Source organism: Panulirus ornatus, chromosome 18, assembly GCF_036320965.1.
Source record: "Panulirus ornatus isolate Po-2019 chromosome 18, ASM3632096v1, whole genome shotgun sequence".
In the NCBI taxonomy this organism is placed as follows: domain Eukaryota; kingdom Metazoa; phylum Arthropoda; class Malacostraca; order Decapoda; family Palinuridae; genus Panulirus; species Panulirus ornatus.
Genome location: NC_092241.1, coordinates 49,607,896 through 49,633,209, shown reverse-complemented (window position 1 = coordinate 49,633,209; position 25,314 = coordinate 49,607,896). Strand labels below are relative to the sequence as shown.

Sequence of the window (25,314 nt, the reverse complement as noted above, 5' to 3'; positions counted from 1 at the left end):
GAAGTAGTACCAACCTTTCCCTCCCTGATAGATTTAGATTAGATTATCACCCACTCTCATACATACCAGACACTATGACCACTGATAGATTTAGATTAGATTATCACCCACTCCCATACATACCAGACACTATGACCACTCGTCTTATATTCTGGATCTGTTTTTCACCACGTCCGTCACGCTGTATGTACACAATCTTGCCCCCCCAATTGGTTCATCAGATCTTCAGCAGCCCTTTCTAGACGTAAATATCGGCCCCGCAACAAAGCTGATTGGAATGATTATGAAAATTCTTTTCTGACTTGGGTAAATTACTGTCTCTTATTTGCTGAAGCTTCTGTCTCTGCCAAACGCATAGCAGAGGTTTAACGTTGCGGAATGGAAGCATTTATCCCCTCTTCTTCCAAGACGACCTCTTCTTCCAATCTGTGGTTCAACCGTTCCTGTTCTGAGAAACTCACCTTCCTCCTCTTTTCATTCCAGCTTTTTAACCCTGTCCTTAATCATTGCAAGTATGTTATCATTGAAGCTCAGCGTTCCTCTGTTCATAGGAAGGGCGATAACCTCTCCTCGTCATCCACTGATAGGTTTTTCTGGTCTTTAGCCAAGGCCATTGCTATTAGCTTTTGTCCCTCTACTTTTCCTTCACTTTTCCGTTCTGACGGTATTATAGCTGTCTCTCCCGTTGACAAAACAACTCTCTTTGATTCCCGTTTCTCCCCAAACTCCACTTTGGATGACTCAAACATTCCTTCACCCCCTGATGCTTCTATCACTAATCCTTTTCCTCTTCCCGTAATTTCTTTTCGACCTGTCCGAAAAGCGCTTCTTTCTCTGGACACAAGTAAGGCTCATGGTCATGATTGCATTCCTTTCCGTGTGTACTGGAAGTGTGTGCCTCTGAACTTGCACCTGTGCTTGCTCGTCTTTTCTGTTTCCGTGTAAACATCAAAACTTTACGTTCTTGGAAGCATTCGTCGACACATGCCATCCTTAAGAAGGATGACCTTTCTAACCCCCTTATGACTATCATCGTGTTGCTTTGACATGTACCATTTCCAAAGTCATTCAGTCCCTTCTCAACTTCCATATCCTCAGATATCTTGAATCTCAGAGTCTTCTCACTTATCACCAATATGTCTTCCGTAAAGCGAAATCCACTGGAGATTATCTTTCCCATCTTACTAATGTTAAGTCATCTCTAGAAGATTTTCTTGTATCCTACGTAGTTGCCTTTGATGTCTCCAAAGCTTTTGACAGGGTCTGGCATCGGGATCTCATCTGTAGGTTCCCCTCTCTCTCTCTCTCTCTCTCTCTCTCTCTCTCTCTCTCTCTCTCTCTCTCTCTCTCTCTCTCTTGGCTTCAACTCCCTTGCTTTGCTCCATGATATCTAGCTTCCTCTCTGGCCGATCTGTCTCCGCGGCTGTTGATGGGTCATCCTCTCCCCCTTTTCTCCATCAACAGCGGTGTCCCTGAAGGCTCTCCCCTGTCCCCAACACTTTTTCTCCTTTTTTCATCAACGATTACCTGTACAAATAACCAAATGCACTCGTACGCTGACTGCTCGACGCTTCATTCCTCCACTACCTTCACTTCATCATCATCTGCTCTCACTCGATCTGCATCTCGTCTTGACACATTTTTCTCGGTAGACTCAGACTTGGACAGGATGTCCCACCGGGATAGACGAAATCAGGTGAAGTTTAATACCTCCGTGATCCAGTTTCTGCCCATCTCTCTATCGGAAGGTCATCACAACGTTCGTTTTCCTTTCAACGGCTCTATGATTCCACCTCTCTCTCTTAACTCGATGGACATACTTGTTATTACCGTAACACCCACTCTATCGTGGAAACCCTACTTTACGGAAGTAGCAAAGTTTGTCTCTTAATAAACTAGGTGTCCTGTTAAGATGTCGATATGTCTTTCCTTTCAGCCAGTTGTTCCGCTTATACAAAGATCCGTCCTTGTATATGGAGTAATGCTGTCACATCTTGCTTTCCCCTGACATTGTTGAGTTGAGAGCGGTCCGACTCAGCAACTGTCCCAGGTTAAATTCAAAACGTAACACATTTGCCCTGCGCCGCAATGTTGGTTCACTTTCCCCTCTTCCGTAGGTATTACTTTAGTTTTTGCTCCCGAGAGCTGGCTGCTTGTGGGCCCCCATCCCCTCCCTGGATTACGTCTTGATACCTCTTTCTTTCCCTACACCACCAAAACTGTGGAACTCTGGATCTTCTCCTGTCTTTCCCAATACCCGTGACCTGGCACATCTCGAAGGACCGGTTTTTCGCTTTCCCTACAATTTATAAATACTTTCCCTTCTCTTTTTTTTTCCTCTTCCCCTTTCATTAACCTCTCATATTTTAATTAAGGCCCGGCCTAAATGTGACTGGACTTTCGCCCTTAACTGGAGCTTCCAACCCTAACGTTAATGACTATCAGTTCGTGGAAAACATGAAAAGATTACGAGACTAAGACCGGAGAACATGACATATGGTTTGAAAGATATTGATTACTGATGGAGTCGCTCCCACGTTACGTAAGGTGTTAAGGACTTGTAAGACTATTAGATTAAGAGATCATTCACCTGGAAGGAGTTAGGTAATTACACACACACACACACACATACACACCTACACCTCGCTTAGGAACAAGGGTTTCAGAAGTCCACCCAGTGTATTCAGCGATCGAGGCTGGCTATAGTGAGGAAAAGCCATCCACCTGAGTAGTGAAACAAAAAAAAAGAAAAAAAAGGATTTTTGTATGTACGGACCTGCTATTGTTAACTGTTGAAGCATAGGCTTTTGTTAGGCCCACCCCCACTGTCCCGGTGTTCACAGACTAATGGTGTTCTCTCTCTTCTCTTTTCAGCCGTACATAGAAGAAATATTCGCACATTTACGAGGGGAGCTCTTTAACAGATTTGTAGAGAGGTAAGTTGGTCGCACGCGAGTTACTGTTCCACACCCACCTACTGGAGGAGGGAGAGGACGGAGGGAGGGGGAGCGGGGCTTGCTGCACCCGAGGTTCGGGTCACACTCCGGGTCACACTGCAGGTCACACTTCCACCATCCAGGTGGCCTGTCTGGCAGTAACTGTTCCCATGGAGACATGTAAGGTAGATAGAACCGGTGCCTAGGTGGACCCCAGGTGGCCTGTGCCTAGGTGACCCCAGGTGGCCAGCACCTAGGTGAACCCCAGGTGGCCAGTACCTAGGTGGACCCTAGGTGGCCAGTACCTAGGTGGACCCCAGGTGGCCTGTACCTAGGTGAACCCCAGGTGGCCATTATCTAGGTGGACCCCAGGTGGCCTGTACCTAGGTAGGACTTCGGCTGTCATTAAGTGCATGTGGCCACCAATTTTGTGAATTTGAAGCTGTTGAGGTTCACTGTGGCCACACAGTTGAACCTGGTGTGTGTGTGTGTGTGTGTGTGTGTGTGTGTGTGTGTGTGTGTGTGTGGACAGTGATAATGGCATGTTAGATGTAGACATTAACTCTTTTAACATGTTAACCTCAACCCTTGGTGTTATAATGTGATCTCAATCCTCGGTGTTGTAATGTTGTATATTGAACTCGATCACACTGGGTGTACGTAGAGGACTCCCTGCTGTTATGTAAATAACCTCCTGTGATATTTCAATCACGAGGGGCGAGGGAGTTTGCGTCTGTGTGAGGGTGGCTCTACATTGTGTGTACATGTGAGGGTGGCACTACATTGTGTGTACATGTGAGGGTGGCTCTACATTGTGTGTACATGTGAGGGTGGCACTACATTGTGTGTACATGTGAGGGTGGCTCTACATTGTGTGTACATGTGAGGGTGGCACTACATTGTGTGTACATGTGAGGGTGGCTCTACATTGTGTGTACATGTGAGGGTGGCACTACATTGTGTGTACATGTGAGGGTGGCTCTACATTGTGTGTACATGTGAGGGTGGCACTACATTGTGTGTACATGTGGGGGTGGCTCTACATTGTGTGTACATGTGAGGGTGGCGCTACATTGTGTGTACATGTGAGGGTGGCTCTACATTGTGTGTACATGTGAGGGTGGCACTACATTGTGTGTACATGTGAGGGTGGCTCTACATTGTGTGTACATGTGAGGGTGGCACTACATTGTGTGTACATGTGAGGGTGGCACTACATTGTGTGTACATGTGAGGGTGGCGCTACATTGTGTGTACATGTGAGGGTGGCACTACATTGTGTGTACATGTGAGGGTGGCACTACATTGTGTGTACATGTGAGGGTGGCACTACATTGTGTGTACATGTGAGGGTGGCTCTACATTGTGTGTACATGTGAGGGTGGCACTACATTGTGTGTACATGTGAGGGGGGAAAATGGAAAGTGTTTTATTAGTGGTAATGCTGATATGGAAAGGATGTTGCAGTTGGTTTTATTTACCCAGTTATATAATTGCATGATCAGCCACACACACACACACACACACACACACACACACACACACACACACATACTTACACACACACACACACACACACACACACACACACACACACACACACGCAGCTGAAACCACAGGCAAATGGAAAATACGAGGTTTCAAGCGCTTTCGTATACTTACATCGCCAGGACTGAGTACAGATAGAGAGAACCGTAATATGTATGTACTCAGTCTTGACGGTTTAATTATACGAAAGCTCTCGATATGTCTCATTTTCCGTTTCCTCGGGGTTATACATTCATCTTGTGCAAGAGGGTGTGTTGAAATGGTTTGGACATATGGAGAGGATGAGTGAGGAAAGAAATGACCAAGAGGTTATACATGTCAGAAGTGGAGGGAACAAGGAAAAGCGGGAAAACCAAGGAGGAGGTGGAAGGATGGCGTGAAAGATGCCTGGAAGGTTTGTGGCCCGAACATGCAGGAGGGTGCGAGGCGTGCAAGGTGTACAGCTAATTGCAGTGATGTGGTTTAGAGGGGGACGGCGTGCTGGGGGGTGGAATGAAATAGGGTACATGAAGCCCACCCCGAGGGAAACCACTGACAGGTATATGAGGCATGACTGTGAAAATGAGGACCTGGTTGAGGTTCATCACACATGGCACCTCGAGAGTGGCTGTGGGCGAATGAGGGTATTTCTCCGTCTGTTGCTGGTGCTGCCTCGCCCAAGAAATGGCGAATATATACGTATGCATGATCGAAATTAGAGGAAAGGGTGAGGGTGGAGGGGTTCGTTGAGTGTACCTAGTAAGGTGTATAGACGAGTGGGTGATTGAGAGGGGTGGTGGCACGCACGGAGCATCAGACTAGGGTGGAGGAACTGTGTGGTTCATGAGTAGTGAGGGACGTGTGGGTCAGGTATGGTGCTTGGAAGAGCGCGCGTGTGTGTGTGAGAGGAATACGTAGAGGAAGGGAGGGATTGGTTTGTGGTATGTATGGATAATCCCAGTTGTGGCCTCGTGTGTCACAGGTTACAACCCGTAATGTGACCTCGAATCACAGGTTACAACCCCTTTTGTAGCCTTGAATCACAGGTTACAACCCCTTTTGTAGCCTCGAATCACAGGTTACAACCCCAATTGTAGCCTCGGTTTTTTTACAGGTACAACTATTGTAGCCTGCTATCGCATATGACAACCTTTACAGGTGGTTCAAGTTCCCCGTAGCCTGGTCCACAGGTGGTTCATGGCCCCCTTCTCCCGGTCCACAGGTGGTTCAGGACCCCAGTACCCTGGTCCACAGGGGGTTTAGGGTCCCTGTGTCCCGGTCCTCAGGTGGTTCAGGTCCCCAGTACCCTGGTCCACAGGTGGGTCAGACCCCAGTACCCTGGTCCACAGGTGGTTCAGGACCCCAGTACCCTGGTCCACAGGGGGTTCAGGGCCCCAGTACTCTGGTCCACAGGGGGTTCAAGACCCCAGTACCCTGGTCCACAGGTGGTTCAGGACCACAGTACCCTGGTCCACAGGTGGTTCAGATCCCTGTACCCTGGTCCACAGGTGGTTCAGGGCCCTTGTATCCAGGTCCACAGGTGGTTCAGGGCAGCCATTGGTTCCAGGTGCGTACCTCGGTGCGTACCACTACCACCACCACAACTGTACCGTCACTGCCCCGTACCGCACAGTCTGTGAGCAGCCACAAACGTACCACCACCAGCACTCTACCTCCAGCACGGTACCACACCTGTACCTCTCTACCCCTACCGCTGCGTGTACCCCACCTCTCCCTCCACATGTACCACAGTAGGACGAAGGCCATAGAACGCCCAGCAATGATTATGTTTAACGAACTTACCTCCAGCGAACACAACAGAGCCTCCAGCAGAAAGAAGGTAGATTGGATCTTACGGATCTTCAAAACAGGAGAGTATAAAATGGTTGCCGAGGCTCACGGCTCTAATATAGTCTCTTGACGGCGATATTGTTGTGCGCTGACACCGCCCTTCCAGACGGGCCAGCATGGCACTTCCAGGACGATCAGCATGGCACTTCCAGACCAGCTAACATCACCCTTGCCAGGCCGGCCATGTATGACCCTTCCAGGCCGACCAGTATCACCCTTCCAGTCCGGCTTGTGTAGCTCTTCCAGGCAGGCCAACATGACCCTTCCAGGCCGGCCAACATGACCCTTCCAGGCAGGCCAACATGACCCTTCCAGGCAGGCCAACATGACCCTTCCAGGCAGGCCAACATGACCCTTCCAGGCAGGCCAACATGACCCTTCCAGGCAGGCCAACATGACCCTTCCAGGCAGGCCAACATGACTCTTCCAGGCCGGCGAAATCACCGAGGTAGAAAATATATATATATACACCAGGAAGGACTGGAAGCACTCAGGCTGTATTGTTTGGAATTCAGACGGGAGAGTAATGCCATGATATACACTTGGATAATCCTGGAAGATATAGTTCTCCATCCCCACTCGAGAAGAGGTTCCTATTGTCAGGACAGACTTGAACGACTCTCAGAGATATTACCAGAGAAAGGGAAAGGTGAAATAAGTCCATAGAGAGAAAAATGTTTTTTGATTTGAACATGGCCTACAGCCATTAGAGACGCTAGCACTCCACAGTGGAGATGTCTGAATAAGAAAAGTGTCCCTGGACAAGTGTGTGGAAAGTGTACCAAACCAGCCAGATTTGGGTTACGTAGGCCCTGCGAGCAGCAGCCTCCAGCAGCCTGACTGAGCAGAGGAGCAACAGGACAGCTTGTGGTCCCAGACCCAGCTGTGTAGGTGGGGTAAGAAGACCCCCCAAACCATCGTGAGGTATATACGTAAGGTAAAATATACCGTCCGCGGCCTCCAACAGCCTGACTGAACACAGGAGCAACAGGACAGCTTGTGGTCCCAGACCCAGCTGTGTGTGGGGAAGGGTAAGAAGACCTCCCAAACCATCGTAAGATCCTCCAGCGTCCTCGGTCCAGTTTTACTACAGCAGGAAGTTAGCTCCCAGGGGACAGCAGCTGTCTACACGGGAGGCCAAACACACCTGCTGCTGCACCTGCAAAAACCCCAACACCTTCCGCGCCAGACACACCTGGCCTCACCCTTAATGACGGAGAGAAGCCTAGTGTACAGGCAGCAGGTGTGTCGGCCGCCCGCCTACGCCAGCGGTCATTCTTTCCATATATATATATATATATATATATATATATATATATATATATATATATATATATATATATATATATATATGCACACACACCTTCCCTCTGCATGTGTTGGCTTACAATTACGTTACACCTTAGTCTCGTCATAGAACATACAACGAAAGGTGGTACTCCTCCCTCGTCGTAACTGCTAAAACCCACCAACCACCGTGCGTATTGTGCCCCACCAGAGGGCCACGTTACTGCTATATCTCGACACAGACACACACACTACAATCTTATGTTTCCTTGGCTTTGGAGGCTAGCCTTCCTCCACAGCCCTTCAACCAACTGCTTTTTTTCCCCCTTTGATCAGTTAGGCTTTTGGAGGCCTTGGCCCAAAGGCCCCGAGCGCCTTCCACACTCTGGCCGGTCCAAGGACACTAGATAGAGAGCGTTGTCCATAGCGTCTCTTAACACTTGGAGGCAGTGACGTGAATAGAGTGTGTGTGGGGAGGAGGGGTTGGTGCAGTCTTACAATGCCTGACTTGTTTTATTCATGGAAGCGTTTCCCTTGTGTTCTGGTCTTAGTGTATAGTGTGTACGGGACCCGTCCTGCTGCTCGAGAATGGGTTCTCTTTGTACAGACTAGGTGACCATGTCCTCGTCTTCAACCCGTTCATCTCATCTCATTACCTTGAGCCAAAAAAGCCACCCTCACCAACCTACTGTCTCACCCACCCACACACACACATGCTACGATACCTCACACACATGCTACGATACCTGACACCACAGCCACCCACACCACACTACTGTGTCAGCCACCCACACACACACATGCTACGATACCTCACACACATGCTACAACACCTGACCACAGCCACCCTCACCACACTACTGTGTCAGCCACCCACACACACACATACTGTACCAGCCACTGCCATCATTTGTCTTGGCGGGTCGTTAGCAGGAGGTAAACTAGGGGTTGTATTAAGGGTAGGTAAAGTGGAGAAACAGGAGATAAATAGTTCCAAAGTGTCCATATATATCATACGGGTTTATGGAAGTGTGTGTGTGTGTGTGTGTGTTTGTGTGTGTGTGTGTGTAGCGATGCTGTTTAGTATAGGCGAGCCGTAATTTCGAAATCTCCCACCGAGCGCGAGACACTGGTATGAACAACAGGTATTTTCTCGGTAATCGTGATTGTGAAGCCATCAGGAAACAGGGAGGATGAATTGATTGTATTTTTCAAATAGTCATGGTGGCAGGAGCGTGAAATGGTCAATATAGAGAAAAACTCGGGAGTGAGCCCCTATATATATATATATATATATATATATATATGTGTGTGTGTGTGTGTGTGTATGAAACAAGGCTAAAAAATTGGCGTTTCGATCGTGTGCCAGTGTGATCACTGCGCATGTTTACTGCGCACAGTAAAATCCAGTAAGAAACAGTTGCCATTTCCATTACATCATCGTTAGGGACAAAAAAATTAACAAATTCCATAAAAATGCTGAGTTTGCGGCAGTGAGCGGGGCATATACATAAACAAGATGTAAGAGAGAGAGAGAGAGATGTATATATAATGATAAACCGGTGGGAGCGTCGCGCGTCGGCATAAACCTGAGCGATGATGGTTTAGAGAAAATAAAACCAGTTTTAGAGTGTTGCCACATCCTCTCTGTTTTTTCTTCTTTCTTCTTCTTCTTCTTTTATTAGTTTGAGATGTTGAAAGGTGTTAGAATTGGATATGTGCGACGTTACAAGACTTGGGTCATGGAAGGGAGGAAGAGTCATCAACGGTGTTTGCAGTTGGGTAGCTTCAGGTGCTGGAAATGGTCGGTTGGGGAGTGTGTGTGTGTGTGGGAGACTGCCACCACTTTACAATGAGAGACTGGATTTTCCAGGGAGTCGATGGGAAGTGAGGAGATGAGAAGGGGGGAGAAAACGGGTCGTGTTCTTGTGACATTTATAGCGTTGTAAAGTGTGGTGATACAAGATGTGTTGTGCTGTTAAGTGTGGTGATACGAGATGGGTGGCGTTGTAAAGTGTGGTAACACAAGGTGGGTGGCGTTGTAAAGTGTGATGACACTGGCTTTGTAGAGTGTGTTGATTGGAGATGTCACCACAGGGGTCAGGGGAAGGCTGGGTGTAGGTCAGGGCCAGGGTCGGGGGAAGGCTGGGTGTAGGTCAGGGCCAGGAGTCAAGGGAAGGCTGGGTGTAGGTCAGGGCCAGGGGTCAGGGGGAAGGCTGGGTTGAGATGTGAGGTCCAGGGCCAGGGGTCAGGGGAAGGCTGGGTGTAGGTCAGGGCCATCAGTGTGGGTCAGGGGGGAAGGGACTGGGTGTAGGTCAGGGCCAGGGTAAAGGCGGGAAGGCTGGGTGGTAGGTTAGTCAGGGAAGGCTGGGGTTCAGGGCGAAGGGGCTGGTGTAGGTCAGGGCCAGGGGAGTGGGGTAAGGCCGGGAGGCTGGTGTAGGTCAGGGCCAGGGGTCAGGGGAAGGCTGAGTGTAGGTCAGGGCCAGGGGTCAGGGGAATTAGAGGCTGAAGTGTAGGTCAGGCCAGGTCAAGTGGGTATCAGGGGAGGTCAGGGAAGCTGGTGTAGGTCAGGGCCAGGGGTCAGGGGAAGGCTGAGTCTAGGTCAGGGCCAGGGGTCAGGGGAAGGCTGGGTGTAGGTCAGGGCCAGGGTCAGGCCCACATAGCCCCCCACAGTGGTCCGGGCTGGGGGTCCAGGCTGCTGCTGGGTTGGGTGGGTGGTTGGTGGTGGACCAAGGTGTTGGAAGCGGCAGCCCTCAGGCCCACATAGCCCCCCACAGCCTGGCTGGTCAGGTCCACTTTGTAGGTACTTGTCCAGTGAACTTCTCTACCGTGCATCCCAGGCTGTGATGATGATGGTACATGGTAACGTAGTGTGGAAGAATCTTGAACCCCGGATGTTTAAGATGTCCTCTCACCATGTGTCTGTCACACCTTTTGGATTTCAGTGGTAGTGTTGAACAAAGTCTTCCATACCTGTCGTACCAGTAGGATGTGATCTCTTAATATAAGTTTGGAACCTAAACTTCTAGGATTTTCCAGGTATATATGATGATATCCCTCTCCCGTCTGTGTTCCGGGGAGTATAGCCTCAGTGAATTCAGTTGTTAGATGTCATATGGTTCTTTCGCCACGTTGGTTTGGGCCGTGAAAGAGTTCTCAACGCTTTCTGATTTGCAGTTTCATATATGCCTTGTTAGAACGCACTAGGTCATGGGCCAGGGGAGGTGGGGGGTGTGTCAGGGAAGGCTGGGTTTACATGTAGGTCAGAACCAGGGGGCCAGGAACGGTTGGGACTACCGTGCACTTTCTTCGGGGTGGGGGACTGAACATTTTACCGTGGAGGCAATGGAGATGGCGTGGTTCACCTTTGTGTTGTAATCTACTGGTTTGAAAATCGCATATCCATCTCCCAGTGTTTTCCCCCCCGGTTCTTTTTCCCCTTTTTACGCACTGTATGTGCTATGACACACCATGGTCACATTTGTCAAGTGCTGTGGCAAAGTCTTGCGTAAACCACGCCAGCATATTCTATGTTCCCTCAACAGTCATGTTATAGTGGTCAAGCAGTTAGGAAATACAGGATCTTCCCGCCTTGAAACCATGTTGTCCTGGGTTATGGCGATGGTCCCTACATATTCAGTCAAGTTTGCCTCATAGGACTCTTTCCAAGATGATAATGCTATGCGACGTTAATGTTATGTCATACATTTCCTGTACTGGTCGAGCTGCTTGCCTCAGAGATGTGCATTTGTTTTTCGCCTCCTGTGTAAGTGTTTGTGATTTCTCTCTTCCCTTGTGTATGTCTGTTGCATGTCTGGAGTAATATATATATATATATATATATATATATATATATATATATATATATATATATATATATATATATATATATATATATATTTTTTTTTTTTTTTTTTTTTTTTTTTATACTTTGTCGCTGTCTCCCGCGTTTGCGAGGTAGCGCAAGGAAACAGACGAAAGAAATGGCCCAACCCCCCCCATACACATGTACATACACACGTCCACACACGCAAATATACATACCTACACAGCTTTCCATGGTTTACCCCAGACGCTTCACATGCCTTGATTCAATCCACTGACAGCACGTCAACCCCTGTATACCACATCGCTCCAATTCACTCTATTCCTTGCCCTCCTTTCACCCTCCTGCATGTTCAGGCCCCGATCACACAAAATCCTTTTCACTCCATCTTTCCACCTCCAATTTGGTCTCCCTCTTCTCCTCGTTCCCTCCACCTCCGACACATATATCCTCTTGGTCAATCTTTCCTCACTCATTCTCTCCATGTGCCCAAACCATTTCAAAACACCCTCTTCTGCTCTCTCAACCACGCTCTTTTTATTTCCACACATCTCTCTTACCCTTACGTTACTTACTCGATCAAACCACCTCACACCACACATTGTCCTCAAACATCTCATTTCCAGCACATCCATCCTCCTACGCACAACTCTATCCATAGCCCACGCCTCGCAACCATACAACATTGTTGGAACTACTATTCCTTCAAACATACCCATTTTTGCTTTCCGGGATAATGTTCTCGACTTCCACACATTTTTCAAGGCTCCCAAAATTTTCGCCCCCTCCCCCACCCTATGATCCACTTCCGCTTCCATGGTTCCATCCGCTGACAGATCCACTCCCAGATATCTAAAACACTTCACTTCCTCCAGCCTCTCACCATTCAAACTCACCTCCCAATTGACTTGACCCTCAACCCTACTGTACCTAATAACCTTGCTCTTATTCACATTTACTCTTAACTTTCTTCTTCCACACACTTTACCAAACTCCGTCACCAGCTTCTGCAGTTTCTCACATGAATCCGCCACCAGCGCTGTATCATCAGCGAACAACAACTGACTCACTTCCCAAGCTCTCTCATCCCCAACAGACTTCATACTTGCCCCTCTTTCCAAAACTCTTGCATTTACCTCCCTAACAACCCCATCCATAAACAAATTAAACAACCATGGAGACATCACACACCCCTGCCGCAAACCTACATTCACTGAGAACCAATCACTTTCCTCTCTTCCTACACGTACACATGCCTTACATCCTCGATAAAAACTTTTCACTGCTTCTAACAACTTGCCTCCCACACCATATATTCTTAATACCTTCCACAGAGCATCTCTATCAACTCTATCATATGCCTTCTCCAGATCCATAAATGCTACATACAAATCCATTTGCTTTTCTAAGTATTTCTCACATACATTCTTCAAAGCAAACACCTGATCCACACATCCTCTACCACTTCTGAAACCACACTGCTCTTCCCCAATCTGATGCTCTGTACATGCCTTCACCCTCTCAATCAATACCCTCCCATATAATTTACCAGGAATACTCAACAAACTTATACCTCTGTAATTTGAGCACTCACTCTTATCCCCTTTGCCTTTGTACAATGGCACTATGCAAGCATTCCGCCAATCCTCAGGCACCTCACCATGAGTCATACATACATTAAATAACCTTACCAACCAGTCAACAATACAGTCACCCCCTTTTTTAATAAATTCCACTGCAATACCATCCAAACCTGCTGCCTTGCCGGCTTTCATCTTTCATCTTTCATATATATATATATATATATATATATATATATATATATATATATATATATATATATATATATATATATATTTTTTTTTTTTTTTTTTTTTTTTTTTTTTTTTTTTTTTTTAACTATTCACCATTTCCCGCGTTAGCGAGATAGCGTTAAGAACAGAAGACTGAACCTTTGAGGGAATATCCTCACTTGGCCCCCTTCTCTGTTCCTTCTTTTGGAAAATTAAAAACGAGAGGGGAGGATTTCCAGCCCCCCCCGCTCCCTTCCCTTTTAGTCGCCTTCTACGACTCGCAGGGAATACGTGGGAAGTATTCTTTCTCCCCTATCCCCAGGGATATTATATATATATATATATATATATATATATATATATATATATAGTGGTCATGTCTTTTAACATACTCCTTCTGGTGCCTTTGGGAATCAGTAGGGTTTCCCTATGTGTCGCAGACATATAACTATTGATCCCATCTTCCCATATTATCCTCTTATTGTTAAGACGGCAAGTGTTGAACATACCTCCGCTGTGTTACGTGATTTGCCCCAGGCGGTTTTTAACATGCAGAGTGGCTTTTTCCTTCCTTTAGGTTGTGGCGGGAACACACGGTGTTTGAGAAGCAAATGTCGCATAGCAGATCCACACTATTTGGAGAAGACCAGAGTGTGTCTTAGTTCCTTCTGGTTGGTTTTGTTATGTGCTGACTGAGGGAGCCTGTGTCACACGCTTTGAATGACTCTCTCTCTCTCTCTCTCTCTCTCTCTCTCTCTCTCTCTCTCTCTCTCTCTCTCTCTCTCTCTCTCTCTCTCTCTCTCCCCTCCAAGTGTGGGTGTGAGGTGCCTCCGTTGTGGGCGTCAGCCACGGTGTTGTCTCCGGACGGACTCCGTCTTATGATGTGGTAGGTTGTAGTAGATGAGGGAAGGCTGGGTGTAGGTCAGGACGGGTCAAGGGAAGGTTGGTGCTGGTCAGGGGAAGATTGGTGTAGGTCAGGGCGGGTCAAGGGAAAGACAGGTGTAGGTCAGGGCGGGTCAAGGGAAAGACAGGTGTAGGTCAGGGCGGGTTAAGGGAAGGTTGGTGCAGGTCAGGGCGGGTCAAGGGAAAGACAGGTGTATGTCAGTGCGGGTCAAGGGTAGGTTGTTGCAGGTCAGGGCGGGTCAAGGGAAAGACAGGTGTAGGTCAGGGCGGGTCAAGGGTAGGTTGGTGCAGGTCAGGGCGGGTCAAGGGAGGGACAGGAAGTGCGACTTTAATGTCCACAGGGGAAGACTGGCGAGGCAAGGCAGGGTATGTGTTCGCTGGTGTGTTCGCTCGCCCGCCCCCTCCTCCCTTTGTGGACTCTGTTGACTGCTGCTCCCGCGCCTTGTGACCAGCAGGTTTGGGTTGACGCACTACTAGCACTTCGCTGTGTCCCTGTTGACCACTGGATCTGCCACTCGCGGCTGCCGTATTAGCGGCACAAGGGATCAGCAACAGCAACAGCTGTTGTCGTCGGTGAGACGAGCCCTGTGTGTGTGTGCCACAGCAACTGTTGTTTGCCTTCACCGGTGCTTAACTCCGTCGGTGCCTTCTACTGTAGCGCCCGAGCCAGCTAGGAACCCCACCCTGTGACGGGCCGTGTCACTCGCTCCAGAAGGCAGACAAAGAGTCCAGTCCCTCTGTGGGTGGTTCGTTGACAGAGACGAACAGTAATTGCACCCGTCGTGGGATCTGACAGGAACGGATCACATGGAGCGTCAGTGAGGGAGGGTTGGGAGGTTTGTGTGAGGCCAGGGAGAGCAGGATAGGAGGGACGTGTGCAGGCGTTGGTTGGCCCTTGGACGATAGACGTTTACTGACACCATCTGAAGCAGTGAAGTCCTCGCGAGTGTTTTGGTATTACCAAAGGTTTGGGGGGAATGACTTGGGTATTGTATGGCCTGCGTAGCATGACAGAACCCTTGGAGATCGCTTATTTGTCTCTCGTCCGTCCATCCGTCCGTCCGTTCGTCTGTAGTTTCACGGCCATACTTTAACCTGCAGCTTAACTTCGGTCTTAGCTTTTGAGAAGTCTAGACCAGATACTCATGTCACTTTACTGTTGTTGTTTGGGGGGATCTAAAGAGCTGGATGGTTTAATTAAGAGCTATGTCTGTAGTTTAGATTTCGCCTGATGCGTGTTTCGTATTAAAAAAGAAAAAAAAATTACATCGGGAACTGAAAACTCCGTCCTTGGCCATTTCAGTTTACACAGGTGTTTCCCCCAACCATCAAACGACCTGAGTGGCACCAGAACCATATCTCTAGTCTGGATTATGCCCAAGTTAGTCTGGATTATGCCCATGTTAGTTTGGATTATGCCCATGTTAGTCTGGATTATGCCCAAGTTAGTCTGGATTATGCCCATGTTAGTCTGGTTTATGCCCGAGTTACGTCTCTCGTACAGAGGCTTCACCCGGATCATACTGTGGCTCATAACTTCAGACATTTCAACCCCTAAACTTATGGAACGTAATGTTGATATTTGCAAACACTACATCCACCCGTTGTTGTTTAATTCGCCGTAGCTCTACTGCACTGCATGACACGAGAGGAGCAAGCCACCAGAGGAAGGCAGCACCAACAAGAATATATATATATATATATATTGATTAAGTAAACAAGTGGGGAAGGCAGGATCAACAAGAATATGTATATATTAAGTAAAGAAGTGGAGAATCGTGGCTCGCCAGCCTGGGTTGCCTAGTACCATGGATACCGACAGTGTGTGAGCGGGTGGAGATTCCAGTGTACACACAGAGGGACTGGAAATAACCCACGGAAATGAACCTTAGATGAACAACCGTAGAACCGGAACTCATCCCTGATGAAGACCAGATAAAGCACAGTGGGGACTGTGAGGACATATTGATACTTTAGGTGTGCTTTTCACCGATAAGAATTTGACCTGTGGCATCACAGTGTCATACACACACACACACACACACACACACACACACACACCCAAAGGGAAGGAAAATGTGCTAGATGTGCCCCAGGAGGAAGCCAGTGTCCACTTAGCGTTAGGACATCAAACCTGTCGAAAGAAATTGGAAGACATCGACCATGATTTTAGAAATTATGAAATAAAGAGATGGTCATTGATAAGACCGAAAAACTGTAGAAATGTTTCCATTTCACTTGCAACATGCCAGCGAACGACTTCTTTCCATACCAATTCACTTGCAACATTCCAGCGAACGACTTCCTTCCATACCATTTCACTTGCAGCATGCCAGCGAACGACTTCCTTCCATACCATTTCACTTGCAACATGCCAGCGAACGACTTCCTTCCATAACATTTCACTTGCAACATGCCAGCGAACGACTTCCTTCCATACCATTTCACTTGCAGCATTCCAGCGAACGACTTCCTTCCATACCATTTCCCTTGCAGCATTCCAGCGAACGACCTCCTTCCATACCATTTCCCTTGCAGCATTCCAGCGAACGACTTCCTTCCATACCATTTCACTTGCAACATGCCAGCGAACGACTTCTTTCCATACCATTTCACTTGCAACATGCCAGCGAACGACTTCCTTCCATACCATTTCACTTGCAACATGCCAGCGAACGACTTCTTTCCATACCAATTCACTTGCAACATTCCAGCGAACGACTTCCTTCCATACCATTTCACTTGCAACATGCCAGCGAACGACTTCCTTCCATACCATTTCACTTGCAACATGCCAGCGAACGACTTCCTTCCATACCAATTCACTTGCAACATGCCAGCGAACGACTTCCTTCCATACCATTTCCCTTGCAGCATTCCAGCGAACGACTTCCTTCCATACCATTTCCCTTGCAGCATTCCAGCGAACGACCTCCTTCCATACCATTTCCCTTGCAGCATTCCAGCGAACGACTTCCTTCCATACCATTTCACTTGCAACATGCCAGCGAACGACTTCTTTCCATACCATTTCACTTGCAACATGCCAGCGAACGACTTCCTTCCATACCATTTCACTTGCAACATGCCAGCGAACGACTTCTTTCCATACCATTTCACTTGCAACATGCCAGCGAACGACTTCCTTCCATAACATTTCACTTGCAACATGCCAGCGAACGACTTCCTTCCATAGAACAGGTAACATCACATGTACGAGTGATTACCATGATGTGAGCCAGGTGCTGGAGAAGCTGGCCTCACTGCTCAGCGAACACCAAAAACATTTAAGCTTCAGTCATCCCAGATGGTAGCTTCCCAAACAGCAGCCATTCCTCCATGTCAGGACGGCAGGTGTGTGTGTGTGTGTGAGAGAGAGAGAGAGAGAGAGAGAGAGAGAGAGAGAGAGAGAGAGAGAGAGAGAGGCACCTCGGCATCAAACAGCCCGGTTGATCAGCCACATTACCTGAACTATACGCATCTCCCTGGACTATACGCATCTCCCTGGACTATACGCATCTCCCTGTACTACACACATCTCCCTGGACTATACGCATTTCCCTGGACTATACGCATCTCCCTGGACTATACGCAATTCCCTGGACTATACGCATCTCCCTGGACTACACGCATCTCCCTGGACTATACGCATCTCCCTGGACTATACGCATCTCCCTGGACTACACGCATCTCCCTGGACTATACGCATCTCCCTGGACTATACGCATCTCCCTGGTCTATACGCATCTCCCTGGTCTATACGCATCTCCCTGGTCTATACCCATCTCCCTGGACTACACGCATCTCCCTGGTCTATACGCATCTCCCTGGACTATACGCATCTCCCTGGACTATACGCATCTCCCTGGACTACACACATCTCCCTGGACTATACGCCTCTCCCTTTACTATACGCATCTCCCTGGACTACACACATCTCCCTGGACTACACGCATCTCCCTGGACTATACGAGTCAACAAACAGCCCCCCACGTCCACACCAGAATTGCACTGGAGGTAATTGATCTTGCCGGAAGAACGCCATTTAGCGGGCATTCTAAATTGACGGGGGATGGGTGGGGGACACGACACATACAGTCCACCAGACACGTGACTGAAGTTCAGAACGTCCGTGATGATGGCGGGACGAGTCCTCACGCGTCCGGCAGGCTGAACATGACCCCATCATGACCTGTTGTCGGGGGAGGAGGGAGACATTCCATCGGCTCTACGACCCCCCCAGCCAGCCAAAGGGTTTTTTTTTTTCCCAATTGATTGGGTCGTTTTGCTCCGGCAGTCGTGGATGGTGAAGTAGGTGGTAGATTCCTCCTTCTTCTCTCTCTCTCTCTCTCTCTCTCTCTCTCTCTCTCTCTCTCTCTCTCTCTCTCTCTCTCTCTCTCTCTCTCTCCCTCCCTCCTCTTTCGTCCTTCCTCAAGTATTGGTCACGACCCCTTGCGCACGGTGGCGGCACGACCCCTTGCGCACGGCGGCGGCACGACCCCTTGCGCACGGTGGCGACACGACCCCTTGCGCACGGTGGCGGCACGACACCTTGCGCACGGCGGCGGCACGACCCCTTGCGCACTGTGGCGACACGACCCCTTGCGCACTGTGGCGGCACGACCCCTTGCGCACGGCGGCGGCACGACCCCTTGCGCACGGTGGCGGGACAACACCTTGCGCACGGCGGCGGCTCGCACGACCCCTTGCGCACTGTGGCGGCACGACACCTTGACCTTAAACGCACGATCATCGAGTCATCAGTACTGCTGACCCTCGAGCACCACGGTACGAGACTTTGGGTACAGTAGCTTTGACCTTCGACCTGAATCTGAAAGGTCAGGTCACTAGCCCACTTAGAAAAAAAAGGGGGTGGGGGTTGTACAGGTATTGTTATCCTGGGATGGGAAAACAGGTCGTGGTTGTGAAGATGGAGACCATCCTGGGCGGAGAATATGAGGTTAACTAACACAGAGGGAGCGGGCCGAGGCGAGGTGGTTTCACGGCACAGCGACTCATACCTGCCAGAGGCGGACACCTTGCTGGGCCGGGAGGGTGTGTCTGCTGGGGTGGAAAATGGTGAACAGGTGGGGCTGGATCACTCACGGTTGGGGCTAGGTCACTTACGGGTGGGCCAGGTGGGGCTGGGTCACCCTAGAGTGGGTCAGATGAAGCTGGGTCACGCAGGTGTGGGGCTGGGTCACCCTTGGCGTTGGTGGGTAGATCAGTCAGATGGGGCTGGGGTCCACGCAAGTGTGGGCCTGGGTCACCACCCTGAAGTGGATCAGGTACGGTGACGCACCACTAACAAGGCGTCTGAGGCCCCAGTTACGTCGCTGCTGGGGGACCCTAGTTCACCACTAGCGTCCCAGTCTCGTAGTGTTATGGTGGTGGTGTGTGTGAGAGAAGAGAGAGAGAGAGAGAGAGAGAGAGAGAGAGAGAGAGAGAGAGAGAGAGAGAGAGAGAGAGCCTCTGTGTGTGCTGTCATTGCTATCCGACTGTAGTGTATTATCAGCGGTCGCTTTGCCTTCTCATGTGGGACGGGGCGGAGGAGGAGGTCAGTTGGAGACTATGGCAGATGATGCCAGAGTTTAGACTTTTGTCCAGAGGCTGGAGGGCCCCCTGGCTGTGAGGCTGGAGGCCCCTGGCTGTGGCTGTGAGGCTGGAGGCCCTGGCTGTGGCTGTGAGGCTGGTGGTCCCTGGCTGTGGCTGTGAGGCTGGAGGCCCCTGGTTGTGGCTGTGAGGCTGGGGCTCTGGCTGTGGCCCCGTTCTAATTGGGAGTGATTGCCCCCATGACGTTCCTCCACGTGTTGTTAATCCAATCGTCTGTTTCAGTCGTTGTGAACCTGTATGGTCGTTGTGTCAACCTGTATGGCCGTTGCGTGAACCTGTATGGGATTGGAAGTAATACAGAGAAAGGCAAGTAAATTGATTCCTTCCTAGCCCAATAAGTAATGTGAGGACGGACGGCGAGATTTCAATTTATTCTCTTTAAGCAAGCAGCGGGTCCGAGGCAGGTAAACGGATTGTTTTAGAAATACGTAAAAAGATTTAACAAGAGTCGAAATGGAAAAACTTTACTTTCGCACCATTGCTGCCAACGAGAGGAAATGGACGAAAACTTCAAAGAGGTCACCGAATTGCTCCTGGATTGCACGAAATATTCTCTTTTTTTTTTTCTTTTACCAACGACATTATCGTCACGTGGATTAAGCTCCCAGATCACGTTGGTTCAGAGCAACACAGCTCAGGTGTTCAAGATTAGACTTGGCCACCATCACCTGTCACTCTCCGGGATTGAATCCTTCTTCATACAGTCATCATAAGGTAGTGGTATATTATGCTACCTTCTCAACCACTGATCTCGGCCCACTCTGGCCACGCTGCTGTAGCGTATATCAGCACTTGATTAACCCGTTGTCGCCTGCTGGAAGGGAACGAGGAAGAGTGATCTTCTCCTCCTCCTCCTCCTCCCACATCAGGAGTAATGTAGACATGGTATGTCGCCAGGCTGGAGCCTCTCAAAGTTTATCCTTATTACTGTCTTTACAAGAAGAAGTTAAGGGATGCGCACGTCTTCCCTTGATGGGATGCACGACATATTCGCGTCTATTCAAACTTCTGGCTGGCTTATAAATATGTCCTCCAGGCATATATTACTCCTGCAAGGTATTTTTTTTTTTTTTTTTCGTACCTGTTTCCCGTCCGGTGTGTTGCCTGAGGGAGTGGAGAGAGAGAGAGAGAGAGAGAGAGAGAGAGAGAGAGAGAGAGAGAGAGAGAGAGAGAGAGAGACTTTGCTCTCTCTCTCTCTCTCTCTCTCTCTCTCTCTCTCTCTCTCTCTCTCTCTCTCTCTCTCTCTCGGATTGTTGCCATGTTTACCGTAAGTGTGTGTGTGTGTGTGTGTGTGTGTGTGTGTGTGTGTGTGTGTGTGTATGTGTAATAATGCATGTTCAACTACTTTCTCTTTCAGCATGACAGACTGTGGGTACTCTCGCCTGACGACTGCCCACGTACCGGGAGGTACTGTAAGGATATGTATACCGGTAGTGTAGAGGTTATATATAGTGGGGAGTAATGTACTGGTATTGTAATGATATGTACTGGGGAGTAATGTACTGGTATTATAATATGTGCTGGGGAATAAAGTACTGGTATTGGAAGGATGCATACCGGGGAGTAGTGTACTGGTATCGTAATGATATATACTGGAGACGAGTACTGGTAGTGTAAGGATATTTATTGGGGAGTAGTGTACTGGTATTGTAAAGGCTGTGTACTGGCGAGTAGTGTACTGCTGTTATAAGGCTATATACTGGGGAGGAGTGTACTGGTACATTATATATATATATATATATATATATATATATATATATATATATATATATATATATATATATATATATATATATATATTTATCAGGTAGAAGCGCATCTAGTGTATATATGTCATTTTTCCTCTTAATTTCCTGAGTGATGAAGTGAAGATATGCGAGGCTTGGTGTATAAACAAGACATTACCTGGCTGGGTGGAATTTTCATAAGCTGTTTTAAGTACATCAGTTGTCCTGATATGTTGGCTGCCGGAAATGTACATCGGCTTTCCTGAATGCATTGGCTGTCCTAGATACATCAGCTGTCCAGATACAATAGGTGTCTTTCCTATCTTACTAATGTTTGGTCATCATCCCTGAAAGGTTTTTGGGGAATCGTGTGTAGTTGCCCTTGACATATCCAAAGCTTTTGACTTGGTGTAGCATCTGGGTCTCATCTCTAAGCTCCCCTTCTAGTGGCTTCCCTCCCTCACTTTGCTTCCTCATATCTAGCTTCCTCTCTGGCCGATCTATCTCTGTGGTTGTTGATGGATCAGCCTCTCCATCTTTCTCTGTAGATAGCGGTGTCCCGAAGGGTTCTGTCCTGTCCCCTACACTTTTTTTTTTTCTTCTTTTCCAACGATTTTCTGTCTTCCACAAATAATTCAATGAACTCATACGCTGACGACTCAACACTGTATTCCTTCACGTCCATCAATTCTGCCTCTGCTTCTTTCACTCGATCTGCATCTCGTGTGTCCCGACACAACTTTCTCAGTTAACTCAGACTTGGACAGGATATCTCAGTAAGGTAGGCGAAATATGGTCAAGTTTAATGTCTCTGAGACTCAGTTTCTACATTTTTATCCATCGAAAATTCATCACAACTCTCGTCTCTCCTTTGACGGTTCTGTAATTCGACCTCTTGACTCGATGAACATACTTTGTATTCCTGTAACATCCACACTTTCTTGGACACCCCCACGTTATGGGAAAGCAAAGTCTGCCTCTTAAGAAATTGGATGGCCTGTGTAAATGTCGAAATATATTTTCTTCTGGAGTGTTGTTCCATTTATACAAAGGATTGACCCGACCTCCTATGGAATCTTGCTCTCACATCTGGGGCGGTTCTAGCTCTGCATCCTGACTTGGCAGATGAGTCGAAAGCGGTCCTACTTATAAGCTGTCCCAGGCTAACGCCAGAACTTGACCCGCATGCCCAACAGAGCAGCGTTGGTTCACTTTCCCTCTTCTGCAGGCACTGCGTTAGTCTTTGCTGCCAAGAGGTGGTTGTTTGTGTTCCCCAAACACTAGCTAGACCACATGATACTCGGCAAGCTGCTGCGTCACATGATTACGGTTTGGCCATTGGCAACTCAAGGGTGGGCCGATTTGATACCTGTTTCTTTTCTTAGACCTCGAAGCTTTGGAACACTTTACCTTCTCCTGTCTTTCCCAATAACTACGACCTGGCACATTTTAAAAGACTGGTTTTTCACTTCCTCCAAAGTTCGTAAATACTTTCCCATGTCTTCTTTTTTTTTCTTATTTTTCTTCCCCCTCTTCCATAATCCTCTCTGTTTTTCAATTAAGGCCGGGCCTTGGTAAGTACTTTTGTCCGTGATTAGAGTCTTCAGTGTAAAAACGTACCCAACCCATACCAGTCGGGAAAATGTACAAAGAGCTCTAGAGAGGAAAAGTCATCCTTTTGAAATCACTTGGAAGATATTGACCAAAGAGGAAAAGTCATCCTTTTGAAATCACTTGGAAGATATTGACCCAAACCTCAAATTGTATGAGACTAGGGAGAAAAGATTTAATGGTGAGCCATCAGTGAGCCGAGTGACACAACAGAGAGAACGTCTGGATCGGTGTTCACTGTGCCAGAAATCACTTTAAACGACCCAGTTCACGTCACCTTAAACGTCCCTCTCTTGTGTTTCATGCTATGAGCAGATCTCACCACCGCCTCAACACATTGGAGCCCCATGCCCAAACAGCTGCTGCAGACGCTAGGCTCATTTGCCTCATGAACGTATATTTTTTCTTTTTCTTACTATTCGCCATTTCCCGCGTTAGAGAGGTAGCGTTAAGAACAGAGGACTGGACCTTTGAGGGAATATCCTCACCTGGCCCCCTTCTCTTTTCCTTCTTTTGGAAAATTTAAGAAAAAAAAAACGAGAGTATATAACATCATATATTATTCATATGAATATATCACATTTCCTAAATATGGGATAGGATATGTTGCTCGTAACCGATAAGACCTCCCTCCTGCCACCAGGGCTACCAACGTGGAGCAGGGCTGGCATAACATTTCTCAGTACCCGCTGGACTGTGTGTCATGATGTTTGATACACATGGCGTGCCGATGCTTTTCTTGGACCGAGTGTACGCCAAACGCATGCCACCGTTTCGCATCCTCCTCGTCAGATGGTACTTCATTGTGAGTATGGAAGACTCGGAAGAAATGAATACGTCGTAAACACCATCTTCTCAGAGGAGGATCTCAGGGGAACACGTCCCAAAAGATAGATATGGCTGTGAGGATTTCTCCACAACGTCTTAACAATCTAATGACTGGACTGCTGGCGCCCATGTGTCGGCATTGTATAAACGTCTCACAGCCAGCGATATGACAGGGTCGGAGAATATGATGTGAAGGTGTGTGTGTGTGTGTGACAGGGCCTCGCGCCTAGCGCTTTTAAAACACCAGAACTCCTTGGGGAGAGAGCGACTGGAAACGCGAAGAACTGCGCCTGCCTTCTCGTACGTAGACGACAGAGAGACATCATAATTTTTACGCTTGGGGAAAATCCTGGAATGCCTAGCTCGCAATCTGAGGCTGAGAATATTCTCCATATCGGCACGACGGGCATGGAAGACTTCTGTCAAACATCACCACCGAAATGAAGCGATGCGAAAAAGAAAGAAAAAAAAAATACAGTGAGAGGAGCACACTAAACACCCGGGGTAGAGAGTCATTGGATGCATTGCCTACGTCCGTTAGAAACGCTAAATGCCATTGTCTACGTCCTTTACAAACGCTAACTGCAGAAATTCGAAAAGGGCCTCGTTAAGTATCTTCGAAAGTGTACCAGACTAGTTAGGATGTGGTGGTTACGTGGGCTTGCGGTCCGCGGCCTCCAACAGCCTAGCTGAGCAGAGGAGCAACAGGACAGCTTGTGGTCCCAGACCCAGCTGTGTGAGGGAGATGGAAGACCAAAATAATCGTAAGATATGACAGTATAATCCCCCACGGGTGATACTGTCTTGTATACCATGAGATATAGAAAGTTCGAGAAAGATGCCTAATCATTTCTTTTTTATGTTAATTCCTTAATTGTTATAGTTTTACGTCATTCACTGGTGTGTGTATGTATGATCATTTCTCATAGTTTTACCTTGACAGGTGTTGATTTACGATTGTATCACTGTAGCAACATTATTGTTTGGTGAACATTATTTCCCCCCCTCCCCCTCCCCCCCTCGGTGGAATTCGCCTTTGTCAACAACATTATTGACGTCACAATGGCGGCCATTACGGCCACCGTCCGAAGCTCCTCCCTCTCCCTCTTCCAGTCCTGTAAACCTTGTTGTTGTTGGGCCAGCAGTGGCGATGGGCCACCAGAAGACAGTATATATATATATATATATATATATATATATATATATATATATATATATATATATATATATATATATATTTCTGCTTTGTCGCTGTCTCCCGCGTTTGCGAGGTAGCGCAAGGAAACAGACGAAAGAAATGGCCCAACCCACCCCCATACACATGTATATACATACGTCCACACACGCAAATATACATACCTACACAGCTTTCCATGGTTTACCCCAGACGCTTCACATGCCCTGATTCAATC

At 48.1% G+C, this 25,314-nt stretch overlaps 1 protein-coding gene across 1 annotated transcript in view; it reads left to right on the top strand.

The window, feature by feature from the left end:
* Window positions 1-25,314, top strand: part of Gprk1 (G protein-coupled receptor kinase 1) — a 90,582-nt gene that overhangs the window by 6,056 nt on the left and 59,212 nt on the right. Inside the window, exons 2-6 of the mRNA XM_071672761.1 lie at window positions 1,099-1,261; window positions 2,875-2,936; window positions 5,622-6,030; window positions 15,427-15,588; window positions 21,094-21,143. Coding sequence (XP_071528862.1) covers window positions 1,099-1,261; window positions 2,875-2,936; window positions 5,622-6,030; window positions 15,427-15,588; window positions 21,094-21,143 — 846 coding nt within the window. The remainder of the gene's footprint in view (window positions 1-1,098; window positions 1,262-2,874; window positions 2,937-5,621; window positions 6,031-15,426; window positions 15,589-21,093; window positions 21,144-25,314) is intronic.